Raw genomic sequence first — 27047 nt, 5'->3', positions numbered from 1 at the left:
ATGCAGTTCGGTAGCTGCTGCAGCACGTGGTGAGCTAGCTGTTCGGCAGGCCATTAACATTGTATTGACGTGATGCTATCTTTTTTAGATGCTAATCTGATGTCACGCAACACTCATTGCCATATTTTTTATGACCGCAGGTATGTTTTTTTTGTGTGTTTGTGCATATTTGTTCTAGATGAATGAATGAATATATGTGTAGTTTATCTAATGGAATTAATGAATGACCAAGAGGAATTTACAATGTGTTTTCCTATTGGGAATATCTGTGATATTTTTCTTTGTATTTGTTTTGATTACACATGTAGTTTTTCTTTATGAAAAGAGGTTAAATGTGATTAATGTGAATACAGGCAGAGCAATGCTGGATTTGACTGAGATGCTAATCTGATGTCACGCAACACTCATTGCCATATTTTTTATGACCGCAGATAATAAACTACATTGTGACAGCCAGTGCCCCTGTGTCTACTTGAGATCAACCCAGAACACAACGCAGACAGACAAGACGGGTTACATATATCAATATAAATGAATATATATATATATATATATATATATATATATATATATATATATATATATATAAAATAGAGGCCTATATGATCCGAAGTAAGTTACTCGCTACTTGAGTAGTTTTTTCATTGGATACTTTTTTACTCTTACTCAAGTTACTATTAAGATTATTACTTTTACTTTTTCTTTGAGTAAATATTTATATAAGTACTTGTACTTTTACTTGAGTACAGTTTTTGGGTACTCTACCCACCTCTGCTTGTAACGCTGTTGCAAGTTGAGCGAGCGTGTGTGTCAAGAGTTGAGCGCCCACAGAATTAAGAGGTTGAGAGAGAGAGAGAGAGGGACTTTACAGGAGCGCAGAGAATAAGTTTGTGAGAGCGCACCTGAGTAAACTGCGTGAGAGGGGTTATTATTGCACGTTAATATGGATAATAGCAAGCAAATACATTTATTGAGCACGGAATCATTTTTTCTTTGCTCAAACGAATTTTTTTTTTTTTGCGATTGTTAATTTCTGTTCAAAATATAATGTAATGTGCTTGCAAAATATAGTTCTCTGTGCTCAAAACTTACAATTACTCGCTCAGGAATGAGGCACATATATAACGCCATACACTGCTACTAATGAAGCTGAATCTGCGTGGTCCTGATTGGCTGCGGGGGTGTCCCGTACTACGCGCGTGCCGATGACGTCACCGCTCGCTCGCCTCGCGCCGTCTCTTCCGGTCTCTTCCCTCATTGAACGTTTTAGCGTCGAGTCTGGCGGTAATGCTCTATCTGAGAAGCGAGCTGCCAATAAAAACGAAAAAGAAGAAGAAGAAGCGTCGAGTCTTCTGAGGTGAGGAGAGCAGTTCACGGTATTTATCATATTTACACAACCATCACACACACACTTTATACAGTTTGGTTAAGCGACAGGCTCATTTCTGTATTGTTTTCATCGATCACAGCGATACTTGTGCGTCTTTTCTGGCGTCTTCCTTCTGATATAAACATTTAGTGCAGCAGCAGCGAGCATGAGGAGAATATGTTGAGTTCATTCAGACCTGAGCGATGTTGTGTTCGTTTGTGTGATTGTTTTGTCAAGTCAAACGTTAAAGTTTGAGATCTATGAAGGGAATGAATGGATTACATCGATCTCAAGTGTCATACTGGAACAGATCTGCTAAATGCTTTACTTTATTTTACTCTTACATACAGCCTATAATGAGCCAGGTGAGACATTAAATCAATAGCCTAGCTGCTAAAAATTATGTATAGCGTTTTACTCTTCGTACAATAGTGCTCTGTGGTGCTCTTTATTTTCAAAAGTGTTATGAACATTTTCAGTTTCTGCGCATATAAAATGTTATTATAATGATCTAACTTATAGTGATTAATGAATCATAAGATTAAACTATATTTTAGATTAGATTAGATAAGATTTTAGATTAATTTGGACATATTATGCTGCTGTAGTTATTTATCTGTAGTAGGGCTGGGCGATATGGCTGAAAACTGTATCACAATATGAGTAGCCTAAGTGTTTCCTATCGATATTGATAATTACATATTTAAAGGACCAGGAGAGAAATATATTACATTTAAAAAAAAAATATTTTAAACTTAACCCTCCTCTGATTATAATCCCCTCAGTTACAAAGGCAGAAATGTCAACACAACCATGGAAAACACTCAAATAATTATAATCAAGAAATGCTTAATAAAGAGTAATAAAATAGTGCAAAGTGTTAAATAAACATAGAGAAACCGACGACGGTCTTGCATAATTTGCAGACGACATTGGTCTGACTCAGGGCTGGACTGGGACAAAAAAAGTTTCCGTGAGAAAATGTTGTGCATTTTAATGTTAAATTCATCAATCTGGTGCACTTTGAGAGTTCAAAATTAAAAGCTCCAACCCATATTCAGTGTGCAAATTAAACAAAGAAAAATTCACTCTTTTAACTGTTTAAAAGTTAGTGTCTATTTACATTACACCTACTACATAATAATAGTTATAATATTAATCCAATGACAGTAATAGCCATATTTTGTAAAACATGCACTAAAAAATAAAGGAAACTTTCATAATTAGTTTTGTACCAATTTCTATACTTGAAAGAGATAAGCACATGATCTTTTATTTTGACGCAAACTGCATCAAGCTTTTATTTTGGCGGAAAACATGGTTTACAAACGCCTCTCATTAAATTTCTAGTGGATTGCGGTAATCGTCAACTATGCAGATGTGGAAATGATCTGTAACTGGGTTATGGGTTCCTACACTCATGACATAGCTTAAGTGTTTTGAAAGTAGTTCTGCTTACCGCAGACTCTACACTTTATCATCTCTCTCCTGATCCTCCTCACTATCATCATCTGCCACTGGAGCTGATGAAGGTTAGAAAACATATATTTTGACACATAAAGTGTCTGCTTTAAGGGCCTGTTTATATTTTTTCACGCTATTTCTCTGCACATTCCTTGCGTTTCTTCTCCATCTTGCTGACTATTTTGACGGATACACACTGACACTGCTGCACGCTCGCTCACTCGTTTAAAGTTGTGATTGGGCCAGCCCAGTGTCAATCAAGAAAAGAACCAATGGGCCGCTGATCTACGTGTTTCATGGGCCGGTCTGTCAGAAAAAAAAATACATTTGACCAATGCATTACACCGGCACAAACCCAGCGCCGCCAATTAAGCAAAACAAAACGAATGGGCCACCGATGTACAAATTTTATGGGGCGTAAAAAAAAAAAAAAATTATGTATGAGATGTGTCGGCCCAAAAAGCACGTCGGCCCACCGGGAAAATGCCCGGTATGCCCGATGGCCAGTCCAGCCCTGGTCTGACTACGGTCAGTGGGTCTCACACCAGACGAGAAGCGCAGCGTACTGATTGTATTGTACAATTAAATACAATCGTTGCTAAGTCTCCAGTCTGAACACTTTACCTCAGAGCGTCTGTTAACTGAATGAATTGAGAATATCACCTGAAAATTCAATAACATCAGCAGTTTTCATCAACGCAGCTGATTTCTGTAAATTAATGTAAAACTAAATGTATATTGCAGCACAGGGTGAAGTCAGTATATACATTAATGACGATATGAGACAAATAAATGTACATTTAATATAAAACTATGTAAATGGCGCTCTGTGGCGCGGCAGGATTTTGAACAAGGTCCTGAGCCGTTGCTGGGCGCCGTGGACAGACGCCGAATGGCGACGCCGGTGTGTGTGCACTCAGAGAGAATAATGTGTTCGCATTTTAAAGACGCGGCGAGTAACAGATGATCGGTTCACGTGCCGCTTGAACTCTCAGGGATTTGTCAAGCACCAAAACTGTGTTTATTGTTTGAATTTCGTAATTAAATCGACAGAATCTGAGAGCTGAGAAAGTAAGAAAAGTTACAAAAGTAACTAATTACCAGGGAGAGTAATTATTGCGTTACTTTAAAAAAAAAGTTTAAATAAAAGAAATTTCTTGGATACCCCCAATATGAAATGTTAAATGGGCACTAAATAGAACACTGTATTATTATAAAACATTGTACACTTATCTACACTATTTTAATGTTGCTGTAGGACAATGTGAGAGACACTTATAAACTTATATTAAAGTTGCCCTAGAATGGATTGTTTTATTATTTTATAATGTTTCCTGGGGTGCCCTTATAATGTTAGTATGTTTTTTAGATCTAAAGTTGTTATAATTTAGAAATAAAAGGCATATTTCCTAGCCTGATTTTATCCCCTGATTTGAACACTCTGTTTGAAGGGGCGTGTCTGCTGTGAGACTTCAATGTAAGACTGCTGTGATTGGCTGACATGCTTGCATATGAAATATCTGGCATTACATGTAGAACTATCTGGAAAACTTTTACTATTACAGCTTTTATACGTTTTTACTATTACAGCTATCGGGATTAACGAATCGTGAGAAGTTTTAAGTATTTAGATCTATTCCCATCACAGAAAAGGTTGCAGTGATGAGCATTGAGCAGATGACAGCCTGTTGATCGCGTGAATGAAGATCTTATCACTGCAACGCAGTTTCTGCGAGAAACGACGTGAAGTTGAGCGTTTAGTCACTGGCTTAATTTACTGATGCATAAACAGTATTGAACAACTTTGAGAGAAAGATTATCTTTCTGAACTTGAACAATTACGCATCAGATTTTCACATAACCCACTGCTTCTTCTCCAGAGGCTCGGATGAAGGAACTAAAAAAATACTTTTGTGTTCATTTGTACATCCAAACACTGAGCAACTGCCATGCTTCGCTCGTTTGTTGCAAGCCATGATGTCTCTCGAGGAAAAAACAATATCGCGCTGGATCTAGATAACACAGTGTAAATTATCGTTAATAAAATCACTACTTACCGCTTGCGGGAATATAACGTTAGTTGAAACTGCCCCCTTCGTCGGTATGAGACGCAGAGAGAAGCCTGGCTGCTTGATATTGTTCCAGGTTAAAAAAACAGTCCGTGGTGAAATGGGCAGAGCAAACTAACAACTTTGAACTGTAGCGGTATCCAATAGATAGATAGATAGATAGATAGATCTGCCATTTTCCCTATGATCCTTGCTTGTTTATTCACCTGCAGAACTATGGCATTGAACATGGGCTGGCATATGCAAATTTTTGGAGGCGTACATAGGGCTGGGCGATAAAACGATAACGATATGTATCGCGATAGACACGTAATCAATATCAATAAAAAATGCGTTCAATAAAACGTTCAATAATTTTCTTTTCTTTTAAAAAAACAGAGGTTGTGAAGCAAGTTTGGTTGCATGAACAAAGGCACTCACTCTCTGGTAACCTAGCAACGTAGGGAGTGTGACACGCTAAAGGGGTCGCACACCGGACGAGAAGCGCAGCGCCACGCCGCGTCGCGTCTAGTCTAGGACAACTCGAGGTATCGCACACCGGACGCGCACTTTCTCAGTTTATGGCCAGCAATATTGTTATGTTTAAGGACATTAAGATCATGTTTGTACTAGGGATCGACCGATATGCATTTTTCAGGGCCGATGCCGATACCGATTATTACAGATCAAGTAGCCCGATAACCGATATTTTGAACCGATATGTGTCTAGTGTAAAAATTTAAATTAATGTCAAAATTAAGAATAAAAAGGCCTCTGACAAAGACTCTCTTTAAATTATTTTAACATATCTTTAATTCTGAGAACTATTCATAATAACAACATCATTAATAATAACAACAAACATAAAAAGTAGTGGGAGCATCCAAATAATAGAGGTGACTATTCTGTACGCGTGTGTGAAAAGCAGGTGATTAGCTGCAAACAGAGGTGGGACAAAGTCATTGTTATGCAAGTCACAAGTAAGTCTCAAGTCTTTGCCCTCGAGTCCCGAGTCAAGTCGAGTCAAAGATGAGGCAAGTCCCGAGTCGAGTCAAAAGTCAAAGCCAACAAGTCTCAAGTCGAGTCCAAAGTCCTACCATTTTAGTTTCGAGTCATTTCAAGTCCTCTTACCACAGAAATAAAATGTATACAAATCATGTACGTCTGTAAGATTTGTATTTATTTAAACCTCTTTTTATACAATGACATTAATCAAATACAGTAAAAAACAGAAAATTTAATTTTCACAAAAAATGCTTGTATTTCAACAGCATATTGCACTAGAACAATGCACAGCATGCAGCTTCAGTCCTGTATTGTATTAACCTCATATTGCAAAACAGTTTAACTTTCAAATAGACATGGGTCGTTTTAGCCTAAACCTTTTTAAACATGTCATCAATAAAATCCTCACTCCTCAAAATTATCACTTCTGAAAAACTGGACCAACCTGATAATATAATTGGAATGCGTGTTGCAGTGCGTATGCGGTGCAAGACCAGCACGCGCAATAGTGCTTTCACATATGCTGCGTTTGCAGTGCGTGATCCGCGGCTGTACCACAAATACATACTCACTATTTGTATTTCAAATCCAGAAGTTATTAGCATCTTTTATTTAAAAAAAAAAATTGTCAGCATTGCGATTCTCTTTGTACACACGTATACACTCTTTAATAGACGTATTCACGTTTAAATACAATTTAAACAACGTATTATTTAATGCATTACTCTTATATAATTATATATTAAGTTGCTCAAGCAAGTGGTAAAATATTTAACCATGTACTTATATTAAAATCGCATAGCCTACATTTTAAATTAAAACTTAAAATTGACAAAAACAGCAGACTCATACTCTTTCTTTTGCATAATTTAAATCTTTATACAATAAATCTCGCATGTCACAAAGAACTTGTTTTTCCACCTCCACGAATGAGACGAGTGTTATGTTGCCTTGTTGAAATATGTATTTTCCCTTGATTTAGGCTACCCCGGTCTTAACGTCTCAGCATTGCGATTCTCTTTACACATATACACTCTTTAATAGACGTATGCACGTTTAAACACAATTTAAACAACGTAGGCCTATTATTCAATGCATTAGCCTACTTCTACTTATATTAAGTTCCTAAAGCAAGTGGTCAAATATTTAACCATGTAGGCTACTTGTATAAAAAAAACAGCCGACTCTCATGTCTTTTATTTTATATTTAAATTAATACAATAAATCTCGCATGTCACAAGGAACATGTTTTTCCACCTGCACGAATTAGACGAGTGTCGTTCATTATGTCGCCTTGTTGAGGTAAATTGTAGTTTTCCTTGCTTTACCCTGGTCTATAAGTGATTATAGTATTTAATTAATCGCGTTTATGGTGAAATTACTAAATTTTTAGGTCAATCTGTGTTCATTTTGACCACGAAACATGCGCTGTCACTTTAATTCAGCGCGTGCAGCACATGTGCAGCACAGCAGAAATAGACTCGGTGCGGAAACGATCTCTGCACTGCTGTATACGCACCGCACCTGGAACGGATCGACGGACTGCAACCGCGTGCAGTGTGAAAGCTCTAACCTGTTAACATGGTTACGGAAAAAAATACGCACCGCTGGCGCATACGCACTGCAAACGGAGTTTGTGTGAAACGGGCGTTATATGCTGTCGAATCAAAACAACGTGGGACTACAGTGTTTGGATGTCGTGCAGGCAGCGCGCGCGCTCGCTGCATGCATACAGCTGGTGCACATTTTTTTCACAGATGCAGATAAACTGAGAGCGGCGCGGCCGTGTGGACATTTTTTCCCCCAGTTTTCATGGGAAGTAGCAAGTCTTCTCGAGTCAAAAGGCGCAAGTCCAAGTGAAGTCACGAGTCATTGATGTTAAAGTCCAAGTCGAGTTGCAAGTCTTTGTACATTTTGTTGAGTCGAGTCTGAAGTCATCAAATTCATGACTCGAGTCTGACTCGAGTCCACACCTCTGGCTGCAAATAAAATGCTAAATATAACATACACACACACACACACACACATACAGTATGTATATATATATATATATATATATATATATATAATACTGTACTATATATGTATGTGTGTGTGTGTATGCATGTTATATTTAGCATTTTATTTGCAGCTAATCACTACACCTGCTATTGCATGCATAATGTGAACATTATTCATATGAATATACCAAGAAGAATTGCATTAAGATCACATACAAACCATATTGTAATAGTGTTTTTTTTTTCTTTATTTTTGATGTGTGAAATGTTTGTTTGACTGTTTATCACGACGATACAAACTAGGAAGTATACAGGACAGCGTCATCCAGAAACGTGCAATCAATGTGAGATTATTGACAACTAACGTTATTCGTCAAATGAGAGAGCGCGGCCGCGGAGATAGATAACTAATCAGGGATAGGGAGCTCGCGTCGCGGGCGTCAGAGCTCGCGCTTGATGCCCTTTCAGCTCTTCAAAATTGCATAATGATAATTCTGAATCTGTGACAAATTATTTTGCAATCATGTGACGTGAGAACAATGCAATATTTCTCCAAATATGCGCAATTTTTTGACTAAAAGCCCAAACGGAACGGACACTGATGTTCAGTGAAGCGATGTGAACAACACAAAAACCGCAGCAGATGTGAGTGAATTCATTCGTGTTGATAATCTATTCACAATATAACGTTAAGTTGGCCGAATGGTGAGAGAAGTACGTTTTAGTTTCACTAGCACTGATGTGAAGCTCCGTTAAAGCATATCACTGCAATGACGGACACTGACCGGGAATTCACAGTATAATAACTGAACGGCGCTTGTCATCATAAATCGATTAGGTGTTTTGCAACTTCAGTGTAATGATTTAATGCAACTTCAGGAACGTTTACTGCTTTCTTACCTTCGAGAGATAGATAACTGATGTGTGATGATGATCATTGATCACTGAAGCAGCTCCTGTTAGCAAGTGCTTTCGGTGTGAGAGCGGAACATTTTCCAGCCGCGCCAGCCGTATTGATTGGCCGGACTTGTGACTCCCAACAAATCAGATGGTCGATGGGCGGGGCTTAGTCTAGGACACAGAGCAGTGCGCTCTGACTGAGGTGGCTGGATCAGTGCCAGATCGCGCATTTAAAAAAAAAAAATGTTATCGGCAAATCGGTTTTTAAAATGGCCGATACCGATAACAATAAAAATGCTTAATATCGGCGCCGATAATCGGTCGACCCCTAGTTTGTACTATGTTATGATTGTACTGTACAATTAAATACAATAGTTGCTGAGTCTGTGATCTGAACACTTTACCTCAGAGTGTCCGTTAATGAGAATATCACCTGAAAATCCGATAACATCAGCTATTTTCATTCCACCAGCTGATTTCTGTAAATGAATGTAAAACTGAATGCATATAGCAGCACAGGGTGAAGTCAGTATTAACTATGATTTGAGATAAATAAATGTAAATGTAATATAAACTTATGTAAATGGCGCTCTGTGGCGCGGCAGGATTTTGAACAAGGTCCTGAGCCGTAGCTCACTCATAGAGAAAAATGTGTTCGAATATTTAAGACGTGGTGCTGCACTTCTCGTCTGGTGTGCGACCCCCTTAACAGCCAGTCATGTAACAGTATCATGTTTGGTTGCGCCATATCATTGTCTCGTGTTGGATTCTTCAGTAACAGAACTGGCGTGGAGTGATAAGTGGAAAATGAGTGCCACAGCGAACGAGGAAATTGTCCTGGTCCTTATTTTAAATAGGTCATAAAAAATATCAATAATTATCGATATCGACCGATATGAAACGCTTATATCGCGATACAATTTTCATCCATATCGCCCAGCCCTAGGCGTACATATTAATGATCCCGACTGTTGCGTCAGTCGGTGTTATCTGGAGATTCGCCTATTTTTCAGGGGTGTTTTTCAAAAACGAGATTTAAATAAGAAGGAGAAAACAATGGTGTTTGAGACTCGCTGTATGTCATGTCCATGTACTGAACACTTGTTATTTAACTATGCCAAGACAAATTAAATTTCAAATTCTAGGACACCTTTATTAAAATATTATCATCGTTCCCTGCAGGTTATTTTGGAGTTTATGTTATAACTAATTTAAACATTGTAGGCTATATGATACCAATATGCTACAGAGATTATTCTAATGCTGAAATGTGTAATTCACATTCGGTCTCTCTCGCGCACTGTCGAGCCAGTCCGGCGCCTCATAAACACACACACACACACACACCAGAGAAAAAACTTTGCAGCTCATGTGGCTGAGAGAGAGTCTACTCAGATGAAAACTGTTTCAGTGAGCTCAATTATAGTAATGGCGCATTTTTAGTGACGGTAACGGTAACGGCGTTGTAAGTTACGGAGGAAAGTAACAGTAATTAGCTTGATTACTCGTTATTGAAAATAATAACGTTAGTTACACTGTTTATTTATAACGCCGTTATTCCTATCACTGGTTACGTGCCATTTAGGGTTGGGCGATGTCCCCTAAATTGGCAGTTGACGATGTTTACAGTAAAACATCGCGATGGACGATGATATCGTCGGGGGGAGGGGGGTTGTGTGCTCACGATCACGAAGAGACACGGAGAGTGCACATTGTAGCTACTTACATCTACTGTGTTTACGCCACGGGAATACTCGGCTTGGCATTTTGAAATATTTCTATGTTTATTTGGCCGTTCAGGCGCGCAACCGAAGACAAAGACTACTTGACCATGTTGCGCTCGGAGCGCGCGCGCACCATCCTGTCAGTAGAATTCAGTTCTCTTTCGCGACTTACCGTGCTTTTAATATTTCTTTTCAATAGCACATCCTGCTCTTTTCTTTCTCATTCATGTTTTGTTATGAACTTTACATAATCGTCAACTGAAATCTGCGCGGATTATCAACAATACGATACATTTATAGGACATAAAGGGTCTCTGCGGCAAAAGTGAAAGTACCAGCGGCCAACGGGTGAAATGTTTCTCTTTGCACAGCAAAGCACCCGTTTCAATAAAAGGATATATTAAAGTTTATAAAGCCTACTTTTACATTTTCATTGCTGTTTTAAACTGAATTTCGCCATCACCTTAAACAAGCTGCTCTGCTTGAATCCCAGTGCAGGAGCAGTAACTGTTAGGTTACCACAGAAACGTAAGCGTTTGGTAGATTGCTGTGGTGACTCGTGACACTCGCGAACAGCACTGAACACACACGTCTTCATTTTTTTTATCGTTTGTTGGTAAAGGGTGAGAGACCTTGCGAGCCACACGAGCCATAGGTTCCCAACCACTGGTGTACACACGAAAACGAACTGCCGTGAGACTGGGCTGGTCTGACAGGGTGGGGGGCGTGGCATCACGATGGTGGCTCTCCATCGTGATGTCGGTCAGCCATCACGATGGACGATGATATCGTCCATCGGCACAACCCTAGTGCCATTCAGAAAGACTCATGTTGTGGACGCGCTATTTCTGGATAAACGCGACACGGCAACTAAACCCAAATAATAAATGTTTTATTACAATATTGTTCTCTTTAAAATGTTATGTAATATGACAGTCCAATAGTCATTATTAGTCGTGCATTGCCGTACACTTTACACTTTAATACATTAATTCTTAACCAAATGCATCCTGTATGAGATAAATCAGATATAAATAGGCCTACACAAAATAAACACAATATTACAACTTACATTTGCACAGAACAAAAGGCTGCGAGTGCACACGCAAACTTATAGTCATGATGGTGTAAAATGTATTATTGATGTTTTATCCATGTCATAGTGTGAGAAATGACAGTATTGTCTTTCAATTGAGCAGTTTAATAGGCTTTTGTCATCTATCTGACTCAAATAATGTGTTTCTAACAGCAAACACTCAGAATAAAGTGAGTTGATCAGCTGGTGATCCCGAATGACTTGTTGAATAAGTGTTGATTAGGGCTGTAGAGTCATGAAACCGAAATCACAACACTCAGATCCACGAACCTGTGTCACCATGTGAGAAGGCAAAATTCTTAACGAAAAGGCTTTCTACAAATCAAAACTTAAGTGGTCAAAATCATGTCTGACCCTCTCCATATGTATCCTGATATATTGGGCATACATATATAGTGAATTTCGTTTTGTATAAATTGTAACTTAATTTAATCAATGTTTCATCAACAAATTGCCTAGATTTAATAAATAAGAAGCAAATATAGCAGACAATATAATCAGGACATGGAGGCGCCGGCGCGTGAACTGGAGCTCGCCTCATAAATTAACAGAAACTCAGTGTATAAGCTGTTTGCCTCACAGACCTGAGAAATATGTATAGAAAGCTTGAAATGTGTACTTTTAAAGCTGCCGTCGGCAACATTTTTTTGATCATATTCAGTGAAATCGACACTATAATCCGACAGAACAACATAAATAAAGTGGTTTTAGAAAAAAAACAGAGCTTCTAACTCCACCTGGAGCGTGTTATTTGTTTTGCAAAAATCCACGGCTCCCGGATCATCAGGTCCAATCAGCGCAGGGGGGTGTGAGATCTGACTGTCAATCACATGTCGTGCACACGCCACAGTCACAGATCCCCTCTCCCTCGCGGCTCGCGCACGTTATAATATCACATGCACAGGACACGCCTGAAGTTCGCCTGAAGATTGTACGAAGCGTGATGGCGGAGAGAAAATCTACTACCAAGCTTCCAATTCCTCTGTTATTGCTATCTATGGATAGATTAGCCAGGGCAGCCTACCTCCGAGTCCATGGTGTTGATTGATGCTGAAGAGATGCGCGCGTTCACAGAAAATCAGGTACACATGCACTAACGAACACGACGTCTATGGGAGGGTGCTCGTTGGTAGTGGGGGAGGGGCATGAGAGTTGTAAACATTCAAAATTTTGGCTAAGTCAACCAATCTGCCAGACTTGCCGACTGCAGCTTTAAACAAAACAATTAAAAACGAAAAGAACTGACCTACTCTCTGCTTATGTAGGCTAATTCGTATGAAGTGTGCATTTCTCTCTATAGGCCCGTTCACTAAGTGCTGCGAGGATGGCGAGTCAGCATCACCAACTTTGTTTGCAGCCGACACTGACAGAAATCACTAGTTTATTAATAAACAATTAAAATGTCTCATGCATAATCATTACTTTTGCCGGTTCTTTGTGGCAAACGTTATGCCTGCGCTTGAGATGTGGAATAGGCAATATGTCATTTGTGGTTTACAGTAGACAGTAAGCCTCAGTTACCTCAGTATGAAACAGTAGCCATTTAATTTACTTCGTAGATGTAAGAGAACTTGATTGAAGAATAATTTTCAACATGCTTGATAGGGGTGGGGGATTAAATCAATTCTTAGATGCATCGCGATGTTGACGATTCTGAATCGAATCACAAATGTCAAAAATAAATTTTCGATTTCGGAAATGTTCATTGATAACGAAATATTGACGAAACGCAAAAGGCAGAGACGCATGATGGTTGAGCGAGAAATCCGACTGGCACCCTCTGCATTACAATCTTCTGTTACATACAAGAAACATCAAATGAAACAGAACAGGTTTATTCTTGGGCCGATCTCAATCACACGATACTGTTATTACACAGCGCTGGGAGATCCAGTGAGAAAGCGTTTGAATTCACCGCAGAATTAAAAACATCGCAGCGAGATCTAATTGGAAGCATTCAAATTCGGTGCATAATTCTTTTATAAACCACACGTCAGATCAGAAACCAGGACAACCTTAAAAGCTTCCACCCAACTCGGAAAAAGAAAAGTGAATTACAAACTCTATCGCTACATTTATTGCCAAATCACTTTCATTTGTTTACTTAATAAAATATATTGGAAGTAAAAAAGAAAATCTATAAAGAAAAAAGATACATCAATAACCGTTTTATCATCGCATCGCAGCCCTCTGAATCGTAATCGAATCGTGAGGTGCCTAGAGATTCCTACCCCTAGTGCTCGAATCATCTCCACAATGTAGTTTAGTTCTGTTTGTTTTTCAACAGTATTTTGTTACAAAGAAAACGTCTCAGGTTACAACTGTAACCCTAGTTCCCTGAGAAGGGAACGAGACGCTGCGTCGATGATGATTTGGGAACGCCCCTACGTGATTACGTCTGAAGCACGTATGTCAACTAGTCCATTGGAAAGAAGGAACGTCACGGGCGGGTAAAGGATAAAAGCACATCCTGTGCAACCGGCGCTAGCTTCGAGAGCCAAAGCAAAGTCGATCACAGGGATGCAGGAAGTATGTGCAGGGCGACGCAGCATCTCGTTACCTTCTCAGGGAACTAGGGTTACAGTGGTAACCTGAGACTTTTTCTTTCGAGGGAACTCGCGCTGCATCAATGACGCTTTGGGAACAAGAATTCCCAATATGCCATACTTAAAATTGCCTGTATGTAAAACTGTCGGCAAGATACGTCCAGGTCCAGGCTATAATATCTCACAAATGTGAGCGGCGAGGACCAACCCGCCGCATCACAAACCTCTTGAAGGGAAGAGATAGATAGGGAGATAGGGAAGAGAGAGAGCCTAAACTATTCACTTTCTGATTGTCTGCTTAGAGGCTGGAAGACCCTTCTTGGGTGATCCAAAGCAGACAAACATCTGATCTGATTTTCTCCACTGGGCAGCCCTGTGGACTCGCCCTGGACACGAGATTCAGTTTTTCCTGGTCTGAAGAAGTAAACGGAGGAGGTCAGAAAGCCTGCAGTACAATAGGCCTCGGAATATTGGTCGGCACCTTCGGGACGTATCTCTGCTTAGGGTATAAGAATGCCTTGACCATCCTGGGTGAAAACTCAAGGCAGGTGGGAGAAACCGAAAAGGGCCTGAAGGTCTCCGACTCTTTTGAGGGACAAAATAGCTAGAAGAAAGATGGTCTTGAAAGTCAGAACGAATCTAGGGGCTTGAATGGAGTCCCTGACAGGCCTTCCAAAACTATTGCCAGGTCCCAAGCCGGCACCCTAGGGCGAGTTGCTGGCCTCAGCCTCAAGGTGTCACAAAGCACTGCAGTACTACAAGGTAGTGCTCTATTCTTTGACAAATCCAATAACAACTAACATTTCACTTAAAAAAAATTACATTGGAGACCTAGAAGCTGCGCTGATCGTAACTTACACAACACACAAATACTTATTGAGCATGCTACATAACACATAAAAGCAACAATTATTAATAATACTTACAAGTTGTGATTCAAGGGAGGAAGCTGATCCAAATAAACTTGTTGCTGAACTTTCCTTCTGTAACAACCGGCTCGCGAATCCACACTTGAAAGCAGTTTGTAAAGCAATCGTCATTAAAATGACGCGAACACAGCACAAGGTTTGGGCTATAATGTTACTTGCGTGGTATAGTTGTAAATATAAACTCTAGCCACTGATTCTTCACATGCTCGTCCCTGGGCAGTGAAAAAAGGTCGCTTTTGATTCGCACTTCAGAACACAGCGTTTTTTTGTCGACATGATGTTTTCAAGTTTTCCCTGGTGTCTGCGTGTGTGCGCAATGAGTGGGCGCGGTCAATTTGAATTTTTTTCGTCTTGACGTCACAACGAAAAGGAAAATGACTCATTAAATGAAAAAACGATTCATTAAATTGACTCAGTCGACTCCTACTTTTGAGGGACAATAACTTTTTTTACGGTGAACTTTCATTTATAAAACTTTGCAGGATGTTTTTGTTCACTTAGATCTATGTTACAAACTACATGAAAGGTCATTTTCAAAATTCCATAAGAGGTGCCCTTTAACTCGCTCCGGCTGCCCATCCGCACAAAAAAGTGCCTAGTGTCTCGAGAACGCACTCCCTGAAATAGGTTCGAAGGTGCAAATGATTACCCGTTTTCTCTGCGCAAACCTCTGAAATGCAAATCTGGGAAAATGCAGAAGGCACGCATATGTGCATCACGTGTTTGGGCGATAGGTATGCGTGTTTGAATATGTGCGCAGGCGTGTAGTCCTTCACAAAATCAACTCTCAACAAACTACGTTTTATGCCTTAAAGATTTATAATACAGAAATTGTCGTCGCGTCCGCGTAGCCACGCGAACCGGAATTATCCCGACAACGTTTTATCTGTATAGAGGTAAAGGGAAGGAGGCCTTCATAGGGGAGAAGACTAGTTGACAGTTCAGGACTGCGTTGTTGTCATGTCCAGGCGCTGGTCCTTAATCAGATCTGGATACGGCCTGGATCCGATGGACTGCGGTAAACCTCGGGATAAACAGAGACTAATATTAGCGTAGATACCATTCTTCTTATTATGTAACGAGTACGTCCGGATTTATGGGAAGTGTTATAGAAGTCTATAATGTGTTATGTGTATGCTAGGTTAAAGAGATGTGTTTTTAGTCTAGCTTTGAACCGACAGAGTGTGTCTGCTTCCCGGACAATGTTAGGAAGATTGTTCCAAAGTTTTGGTGCTAAATAGGAAAAGGATCTACCGCCAGCGGTCGATTTTGATATTCTAAGTATTTTCAACTGCCCGTAATTTTGATATCGTAATAGACATGAAGGACTAGGCTATAATGCGTTAAGAGCTCGCTCAAGTACTGTGGAGCTAAACCATTTAGTGCTTTGTAAGTAATCAGCAATATTTTAAAATTTATACGATGTTTAATAGGGAGCCAGTGCAGTGTTGACAGAACCGGGCTAATATGGTCATACTTCCTGGTTCTGGTAAGAACTCGAGCTGCTGCGTTTTGGACCAGCTGTAGTTTGTTTATTAAGCGTGCAGGGCAACCACCCAGTAGAGAATTACAATAATCTAGCCTTGATGTCTTGAACGCATGAACTAATTGCTCAGCATTTTCATTGAGAGCATATGGCGTAATTTAGATCTTTTTTAGATCTTTTTAGACACGTGACTTTCATATGAAAGATTGGTATCAAAGAGCACACCCAGGTTCCTCACCGACGACGAAGACTTGACAGAGCAGCCATCAAGTGTTAGACAGTATTCTAGGTTATTACGTGATGACTTTTTGTCCAATAATTAGAATCTGTTTTTTTTTTTCAGAATTAAGTAGTAGGACATTACTAGTCATCCAGTTTTTTATATCTGCTATGCATTAATTTTGTGAATTGGTAAGTTTCGTTAGGTTTTGAAGAAATATAGAGCTGAGTATCATCAGCATAACAGTGAAAACTAATGCCAGGCTTCCTAATGATATCTCCTAATGGTAGAATGTACAGAGTGAACAGCAACGGTCCTAGTACTGAGCCTTGTGGTACGCCATACTGAACTTGTGATCTATAAGACATCTCTTAATTTACTGCTACAAACTGATAACGGTCAGATAAGTATGATTTAAACCATGCTAATGCAATTCCACTAATGCCAACAAAGTGTTTGAGTCTATTTAAAAGGCTGTTGTGGTCGATACTGTCAAATGCAGCACTAAGATCGAGTAACACTTAGGCTATAGAGAGATACAACCATGATCAGATGATAAGAGCAAATCATTTGTGATTCTAATGAGAGCAGTCTCAGTAATGTTGTATCCTAATGACAAAGAGGAATTAATGATATTAAGAAGAGGATCTATGACCTTTGGAAGCATATATTTCATTAGCTTAGTCGGTATTGGGGACCCAACAATGGACAGTGTTCACTAAGCTAGTCACATCCAAAGCTGTATCTAAAGCCCTTGCACTCTTACTATCCTCAATTAAAGTTTGGATGTGTGTGTAATGACTGAGAAATAATAAATTTAACATATAACAAATAATAAGTACAAATTTTAAAATAAACAATCCCACTCCACTTGAATGCTAAACACTTGTGTTATTTGTCACAGGGTAATTCACTTGAGCTTGTGTTTCTGGTGTCCCACTTTAACATGCGCATGAATGGAAGTCAGTGCAAGGAAAAGTCTAGTGTGAACGGCCATTAATAATTAACGGTTTTAGTCAAATAAATATCAATCTCAAAGTTGGTATCGAAACATGGCAGTATTGTATATTTTAATGTTAATATCATGTTAGATAATTGTGTCATTGATCAAATTAATAGTTATTGCTAAAGAAACATGGGATTTGTGCCTATAATGTTTTAAATATGATAATTGGAAGATAAATTGACTTCGTTCATGGAAAGTTTCAAGGACATATAATCAATTATAAAAAGGCATCAAATTATCATAATATTTTATAGCAGTTGTCTACTTTCTACTATTACATCAGGGCTCACATTCATGTCCTTCACTTTATATTTATCTCTTTGAATTATTTTGATGTACTGAAAATTAAATGTAACATTTGTTTCTTTCCTGTCAGACCCGGTGGAAGAGAGCGAGGAGAGTGAAGAACTGAGTGAAGTGAAGGAGGAGAGTGAAGAAATGAGTGAAGTGAAGGAGGAGAGTGAAGAACTGAGTGAAGTGAAGGAGGAGAGTGGAGAACTGAGTGAAGTGAAGGAGGAGAGTGGAGAACTGAGTGAAGTGAAGGAGGAGAGTGAAGAACTGAATGAAGTGAAGGAGGAGAGTGAAGAACCGAGTGAAGTGAAGGAGGAACATCATGTCAATCCTGAAGGAAAACCATTGAGTCGCTCAAAGACTAAAAATATTTTTTTAAAGAAGAGAGCCAAGAAATCTTTCACCTGCACTCAGTGTGGACAGAGTCTCACAACCAAACGAAGTCTTCATGTTCACATGAGGATCCACACGGGAGAGAAGCCATTCACATGTGATCAATGTGGAAAGAGTTTCAGTCAATTATCATCCCTTAATGTTCACATGATGATCCACACCGGAGAGAAGACGTTTTCATGTGATCAATGCGGCAAAACATTTCTTAGAGCATCAGACCTGAAGACACACCTGAGAGTTCATACGAAGGAGAAGCCGCATTCATGTTCTGTGTGTGGAAAGGGTTTTTCACTGATGCAACATGTACATAGACATCAGAAAACTCACACTGGTGTGAGAGAGTATATGTGCTTTGAGTGTGAGAAGACTTTTTCTACACCGGACGGTTTAAAACGGCACCAGAGAATTCACACTGGAGAAAAACCTTACAAGTGTTCACACTGTAACAAGAGATTCAGTCTGTCAGGACATCTGAAAACACATGAGAGGATCCACACTGGAGAGAAGCCGTTCTCATGTGATCAGTGCAGGAAGAGTTTCAGTCGATCATCAGCCCTTAATGTTCACATGATGGTCCACACCGGAGAGAAGCCGTTCTCATGTGATCAGTGCGGGAAGAGTTTCAGTCGATCATCAGCCCTTAATGTTCACATGATGGTCCACACCGGAGAGAAGCCGTTCTCATGTGATCAGTGCGGGAAGAGTTTCAATCGATCATCAGCCCTTAATGTTCACATGAGGATCCACACAGGAGAGAAGCCGTTCTCATGTAATCAGTGCGGGAAGAGTTTCAGTCGATCATCAGCCCTTAATGTTCACATGGTGATCCACACCGGAGAGAAGCTGTTCACATGTGATCAGTGCGGCAAAACATTTCTTAGGTCATCAGAGCTGAAGTCACACCTGACAGTTCATATGAAGGAGAAGCCACATTCATGTTCTGTGTGTGGAAAGAGGTTTTCACTGCTGCAATATTTACATAGACATGAGAAAATTCACACTGGTGTGAGAGAGTATATGTGCTGTGAGTGTGAGAAGACTTTTACTACAGCGGACGGTTTAAAACTGCACCAGAGAATTCACACTGGAGAAAAACCTTACAAGTGTTCACACTGTGACAAGAGATTCAGTCAGTCAACACATCTGAAAAAACATGAAAGGATCCACAGCAGAGAGAAGCTGCACACGTGTGATCAGTGTCGGAAGAGTTTTGCTTTTAAAAGTGACATGAAGCTACACATGAAGATCCATGCAGTGGATCCTTAAACCACTTAAACACAGTCTGAGATCACGGTAATTTATTGTCATGTGCTGTGAAACAAAGTCTCTTCTTTGTAAGTTAGACACACATCACCCTAGGCCTAAAAAAAATTGTTTGGTTCTGGTTTCCGACCGACCCTGTCAATTTATGTGCGACCCAAATTTATTTTATGAGCTTGGGGAAGAAATGGAGGTGGAAAAACAAGTTCTTTGTGACATGCAAGATTTATTTATGTATGCGATTTTAATATAAGTGCAAGGTTAAATATTTTACCACTTGCTTGAGCAACTTTGATCACATGTGATCCGACAGTGGGAGTTTTTTACTTTTTATACTATTATTTTTTTTTTTTATATATATTTTATTCTTAGAATTTGTATTACTATGTTTATTGTTGTATTTGTATTTGTATATGTGCACTGGAAGCTTCAGTACCAAGAAAAATTCCTTGTGGGTGCAAGCACACTTGGCAATAAAGCTCTTTCTGATTCTGATTCTGATTTATGTATAGTTATATAGAAGTAATGCATTGAATAATAGTTTTTTTAGATTAGGGCTGGTCCGAATACCATTTTTTGAGCTTCGAAGCTTCGATAGGAATTAACATTGAATATTCGAAGCTTCGGAGGGAGGGGGCTGAACATATTCTTCTCTCTAATAAAGGCAGGAATCTCTATGCGTCTGTCTGTTTGCATTTAGATTATTTATCTTGCATTTTGAACCGTTCATCCAATCGACTTCACGAGTGCAGTGTCACATTTGGTGCAATATAGACACGCGAGACGTGACACGTTCAGAATTAATAAACTTTTAATTCCCGCTCGCGCCTCGCGCGCAGGGCTCCGAGAACGGACACTGCACTAGTGATAAAAAACACAGCCTAATATTTTTCTGAGTAACAAATAACTCTCAAATCAGAAATCAGCAGCACAGTAATTACTGACACAGTAAAGGGTAGGCTAATATATTGTTTCTATTCTATTTCCACAATGTCAAAGCAACGCAGCTTATAGCCTACAAGCTCAGGCATGCACTTCTGCCCATACAAACTCCGCTGTTCTGCGCTCTAAAATAAGAGTATTGTATTTCGCCCAAAAATGCTAAAAAAATAACCGTGTGAGAGCGTTTTAGGCTATATCATGTTATAGCCAGATATGACGACGCTTACAGCACGCGTCACCGCAGATCAGCATCTATTCATCAAGCCAACATGCAAACTATCGCAAATCAAAGTGAAAGTGGGTCGCAGATGCTTTAACACACAATCAACTTCATTAAAAGTAAAGAACCGAAATGATCTTACCAGGGCTGTTGCCGCTCTCTTATTGCGGTCTTTGATTTAGAAATTTTAGCTGACGATCAGTAAAATGCAGCTTATCTGTTGCTGGTGACGTGCAATCCAATACATCTGCCTATAGCGCGTGATTTGAAGTTCGGATTCATATCCGTTTTGCAAAAACACATTTATTTGTTCATATTGATAAATCAGAGAGACCTATCCGATCTGAGAAAACGCATGACAGCCCCATTCAAGCGCGAATGGGAACCGTTTCTAGGGGTATGCCAGGTGTGAAAAAAATAAAATAAAAATAACAATTTAAAACGAATATTCGAATGTCAAATTTGAAAATCGAATACCAACCCACCGAACGAATATTCGAATACTCGAATATTCTGGTACAGCCCTAGTTTAGATTGTGTTTAGACGTGAATACGTCTATTAAAGCGTGTAGGCCTATATGTGTACAAAGAGAAACTAGAAAAAAAAGTTTGAGACAAACTTTAAGTTGGCTTGAGAAAGCCTGACCAGAGAGTTTGAAGAAGTTTAAAGAAGTTAGAAGTTTAAAGAAGTTAGAAGTTTAAAGAAGTTAGAAGTTTAAAGAAGTTAGAAGTTTAAAGAAGTTAGAAGTTTAAAGAAGTTTAAAGTTTGATTGATAGTTTAGTTAGAAAGAAAGAATAGTTGTAAAGAAAGAAAGAAAGATTAGTTAGAAAGAATGATAGATAGATTAGTTAGAAAGAATGATAGATAGATTAGTTAGAAAGAAAGATAGGTTAGTTAGAAAGAATTATAAATGGAATTAATTAGAAAGAAAGAAAGAAAGAAAAATTTGTTAGAATGATAGGTAGATTAGTTAGAAAGAGATTAGTAAGAAAGAATGATAGATTGTTTAGTTAGAATGATAGATAGATTAGTTGGAAATAAAGAGATTAGTTAGAAAGAAAGAATGATAGATTATTTAGAAAGAATGATAGATTAGTTAGAATTATATATATATTAGTTAGAAAGAATGATATATAGATAGATAGATTAGTTAGAAAGAAAGATAGATTAGTTAGAAAGAATTATAGATAGAATGATATATTTGTTAGAAAGAAAGAAAGAAAAATTTGTTAGAATGATAATTAGTTAGAAAGAAAGAGATTAGTTAGAAAGAAATAATGATAGATAGTTTAGTTAGAAAGAATGATAGATAGATTAGTTGGAAATAAAGAAAGAGATTAGTTAGAAAGAATGATAGATTAGTTAGAAAGAATGATAGATAGATTAGTTAGAAAGAATTATAGATAGATTAGTTAGAAAGAATGATAGATAGATTAGTTAGAAAAAATGATAGATTAGTTAGAAAGAATGATAGATTGATTAGTTGGAAAGAATGATAGATTGATTAGTTGGAAAGAATGATAGATTAGTTAGAAAAAAATATAGTTAGAAAGAAATAATGATAGATAGTTTAGTTAGAAAGAATGATAGATAGATTAGTTGGAAATAAAGAGATTAGTTAGAAAGAATGATAGATTAGTTAGAAAGAATGATAGATAGATTAGTTAGAAAGAATTATAGATAGATTAGTTAGAAAGAATGACAGATAGATTAGTTAGAAAAAATGATAGATTAGTTAGAAAGAATGATAGATTGATTAGTTGGAAAGAATGATAGATTAGTTAGAAAAAATATAGATAGATTAGTTAGAAAGAAAGAATGATAGATAGATCAGATAGAAAGAAATATTAGATAGAAAGAATGATAAATTACTGCGGCATTTACTACACAGAGCCGTAGATAACTGACAAGCTGAGCCATATCGCATTAATTATCGCAGGCGATACGGCTTGCCCACAGGCCTTGAGCACCGCTGTGATTACTTCACTTATACCTCTGCCTATAGGAATTGCAAATGATTATTGGGGTAAGAAAGAGGGGGGTTGAAACAGTAAAAGAAAATGTTTGTTCATTTTCAAATATCTTTATTTTCAATTTTACACTTTTCCACACAGACTGAAATTTCCAACCCTTTCTCTAGATTTTTCTGACCATAATCAACATACATGATTCATACAACATTACAGTGGGGAGAACAAGTATTTGATACACTGCCGATTTTGCAGGTTTTCCTACTTACAAAGCATGTAGAAGTCTGTCATTTTTTATCATAGGTACTCTTCAGCTGTGAGAGACGGAATCAAAAAAAATCCTGAAAATCACATTGTATGATTTTTAAGTAATTAATTTTCATTTTATTGCATGACATTTGATACATCAGAAAAGCAGAACTTAATATTTGGTACAGAAACCTTTGTTTGCAATTACAGAGATCATACGTTTCCTGTAGTTCTTGACCAGGTTTGCACACACTGCAGCAGGGATTTTGGCCCAGCTCCCTCCAAAGATTTTCTATTGGGTTCAGGTCTGGAGACTGGCTAGGCCACTCCAGGACCTTGAGATGCTTCTTACGGAGCCACTCCTCAGTTGCCCTGGCTGTGTGTTTCGGGTCGTGGTCATGCTGGAAGACCCAGCCACGACCCATCTTTAATGCTCTTACTAAGGGAAGGAGGTTTTTGGCCCCATCCATCCTCACCTCAATACGGTGCAGTCGTCCTGACCCCTGTGCAGAAAAGCATCCCCAAAGAATGATGTTTCCACCTCCATGCTTCACGGTTGGGATGGTGTTCTTGGGGTTGTACTCATCCTTCTTCCTCCAAACACGGCGAGTGGAGTTTAGACCAAAAAGCTCTTTTTTTTTGTCTCATCAGACCACATCAGACCACATTTTCTCCCATTCCTCCTCTGGATCATCCAGACGGTCATTGGCAAACTTCAGACGGGCCTGGACATGCGCTGGCTTGAGCAGGGGGACCTTGCGTGCGCTGCAGGATTTTAATCCATGACGGCGTAGTGTGTTACTAATGGTTTTCTTTGAGACTGTGGTCCCAGCTCTCTTCAGGTCATTGACTAGGTCCTGCCGTGTAGTTCTGGGCTGATCCCTCACCTTCCTCATGATCATTGATGCCCCACGAGGTGAGATCTTGCATGGAGCCCCAGACCGAGGGAGATTGACCGTCATATCTTCTTGCATTTTCTAATAATTGCACCAACAGTGGTTGCCTTCTCACCAAGCTGCTTGCCTATTGTCCTGTAGCCCATCCCAGCCTTGTGCAGGTCTACAATTGTATCCCTGATGTCCTTACACAGCTCTCTGGTCTTGACCATTGTGGAGAGGTTTGAGTCTGTTTGATTGAGTGTGTGGACAGGTGTCTTTTATACAGGTAACGAGTTCAAACCGGTGCAGTTAATACAGGTAATGAGTGGAGAACAAGAGGGCTTCTTAAAGGTCCCATGACATGAAATTTCCACTTTCTGAGGTTTTTTAACATTAATATGAGTTCCCCTAGCCTGTATATGGTCCCCAAGTTTCTAGAAATTTTAATTGGTGTAAATCGAGCTTTTGCTATTTTTCTCTGCCTTTGAGAAAATGAAAGCTTAACCGGGCTGATCTTGAATCTCCTCCTTATGACGTTATAAGGAGGAATGTTACGTCCCCTTTCTCTGCTTTGCCTGCCCAGAGAATATTTCTCGCCGAAAATGAGCTAGGAAGAACGCGCACGCGCGATTTTAGTTTGTCCACGAGAGATATCATGGCTTTTGAGCGAGCGAAGCATAATAATTGCTCAATAATTGGATGTACAAATGAACATCGAATGGTAAATACAGAGCTGGGCTTGCTGAACGTCAGACAAGTAAGTCAACAAATTATATATAAGTGTGTTGCTTTACTGTTTATGGTTACCTAGCTTGTTACACGTAGAATGTGGCTGTCACATTAGCTATGCAGTTACTTGCGCTAATGTAAGGGTAGACAGCATCAAGTTACACACACTGTAACGCGAGTGTTGTACATTTCTTTGTTATTTGGATAACCGTTTTCCTGTTGGTTATATGGCGCGCGGTTATATATCCGCATTTCAAGATCGCAGAGCAGAGTAATTGTAAGTTAATAAGATAAATTACAGACGTTACAGATCTCTCATGAAAAGGCAACAGTAGGTTCGCGTTAGCTACATGATAATAACTGTAAACCATCCGAATAAAGTACCGTATCCAGACATAATATTTTAAACTAACCATTCGGAAACGTCCTGCTGGAGCCACTGAGTTGCAACTTCTTCATCCGTTGCTTCTCCATCTGGATCAGATTCTGGGTCAAACTGAAATGCATGAACGACTGCGTGTCTTCGTGCCATTGCAATATATCCAACATAAACAAACATGTATGGTACCGTTGCGCAACATGGTCAAGGCCACACCCACCCTCCGCCTTGCGCCGCCTTTCTCCTCCTCATTAGTATTTAAAGCTATAGACACCGAAACGGCCCGTCTGAAGGAAGCTCATTCTGGGACTGGCTTGTAGTGGCTATAATTCTGCACCGAGGCTGAATTTTTGGAAAGAGATTTCAGATACAGTACTAGGGACCACTAAGGACTATATTAAAGCCTACAAAAAGTAGCATGTCATGGGACCTTTAAAGAAAAACTAACAGGTCTGTGAGAGCCGGAATTCTTACTGGTTGGTAGGTGATCAAATACTTATGCCATGCAATAAAATGCAAAATAAAAATAAAAATCATACAATGTCTCCAGGGGGTTAATAAACGTCTTTTGAAGCGACGCCCACATTTAAAACTTTATAAAGTAAAATAACTAGCGTCCGGCCAAACAAACATGGATTTGACTTCAGTCTAAGCGCAACTTATACAAATAATGTGACGCACTGCTGATATTTACGCTACGCCATGACACACTTTAGGCGCAAGTAGACTGCGTATGGCCGGAAGCTAGAATTTTACTTGGTTTACTTTACACTAGGGCTGTGCAATATGGACAAAATAATCAGATTGCGATTTTTTTTTTTTTTTTTTTTTTTTTATTCAATTGTTTCTGTTTTTTCAAACATGCTACATTCTAAATGTATTCAGTGCACAACAAGAGCATAACAAAACATTTTAAAATGAAATAACATATTATTGGAAGCTTTTAAACAGACAAAATAAAATAAATTAAGGTTAACTAACCTAAAATACAGTCATAATAAATAAAAACTAACAGAATTCAAAACCAAAAAAATGCCTTTTTTTTTTTTTACACACACACACACACACACACACACACACACACACACACACACACACACACACACACACACACACACACACACACACACACACACACACACACACACACACACACACAAAACAGCATGTCCACCATTTCTGGGTTTAAGCATGAACGTAGACGTCACCAAATTTCCCTCATTACTAAACACTAGTGGTAAGTTAGACTTTATTATACATTCTATATGTATTATACTTTACATAATAATATTAGGAGACACTGTAGGGCATCATATTTATTAAGAAACGGATTGTGCAAAGATGATTTATATATTTATTAAGAAACGGATTGTGCAAAGATGATTAATATATGTATTATAATGTTTTGTACTAATGCCTAAATACATTAGCTTACCATGAACAATTTAGTTTTTCTGCATTTATTGCTTATAATTCGTATTTTGCGTTGGATGTTCTGTGCAGATTCTGTATAGGAGCTATGGGACACTTCGGCATGCAACAACAGACCCAAATACGCCTTTCTCCGACCTCCGAGGTCACAGCAGACCTTAATCTAGGAATCGTCCGACAAATATCTTGACTAATGGAGACATACTCTCCTATCTATCCATGTGTGGAAATATGCTTAGACTATGTTCTTAGCCAGTCAGAAACCAGCTTAGACCCCTTGGTGTAGGGTATAACTGCTGTGATCTTTGTAATTGTAAGCGGGTCGGCATACGAACTCCTGTGTGAGTCTTGATGCTGACTTCTGCTGATGAAACTGCAATCTTCAGTAAAACTTTTCTTCAATTTATTATAATTCTGACTCCGGATCTTTTTTCAAACATCTGGTCCTTGGGTCCTAAACTGTTACCCCCTAACAGAAGAATGGCATATACATCTAGGATGATTTGAGGGT

The 27047-nt window shown here is 38.9% G+C and overlaps 1 protein-coding gene across 4 annotated transcripts; it reads left to right on the top strand.

Moving 5' to 3' along the window:
• Positions 1 to 1211: 1211 nt before the first annotated feature.
• Positions 1212 to 26267, top strand: LOC309491975 (uncharacterized protein). Of its 4 annotated transcripts, none has more exons than XM_082160919.1 (4): positions 1212 to 1357; positions 18170 to 22192; positions 22313 to 24348; positions 25544 to 26267. In XM_082160919.1, the coding sequence occupies exon 2, from the start codon at positions 18232 to 18234 to the stop codon at positions 19741 to 19743; it is 1512 nt and encodes a 503-aa protein (XP_082017045.1). In that variant the 5' UTR covers positions 1212 to 1357; positions 18170 to 18231; the 3' UTR covers positions 19744 to 22192; positions 22313 to 24348; positions 25544 to 26267. The 4 variants fall into 4 exon arrangements, with proteins under 4 accessions (XP_082017045.1, XP_082017043.1, XP_082017042.1 ...); XM_082160917.1 differs by having other exon boundaries at positions 18170 to 22613; positions 22726 to 24348; XM_082160916.1 differs by having other exon boundaries at positions 18170 to 24348.
• The last annotated feature ends 780 nt before the right edge of the window (positions 26268 to 27047 follow it).

Source organism: Leuciscus leuciscus, assembly GCF_965113295.1.
Source record: "Leuciscus leuciscus genome assembly, chromosome: 1".
Taxonomy (NCBI): Eukaryota; Metazoa; Chordata; class Actinopteri; order Cypriniformes; family Leuciscidae; genus Leuciscus; species Leuciscus leuciscus.
This window is presented reverse-complemented; position numbering and strand designations above follow the sequence as displayed.

Coding starts and splice junctions, on each gene's coding strand:
- LOC309491975 (XM_082160919.1), top strand. CDS start 18,232: ATGAGTGAAGTGAAGGAGGAGAGTGAAGAACTGAGTGAAGTGAAGGAG.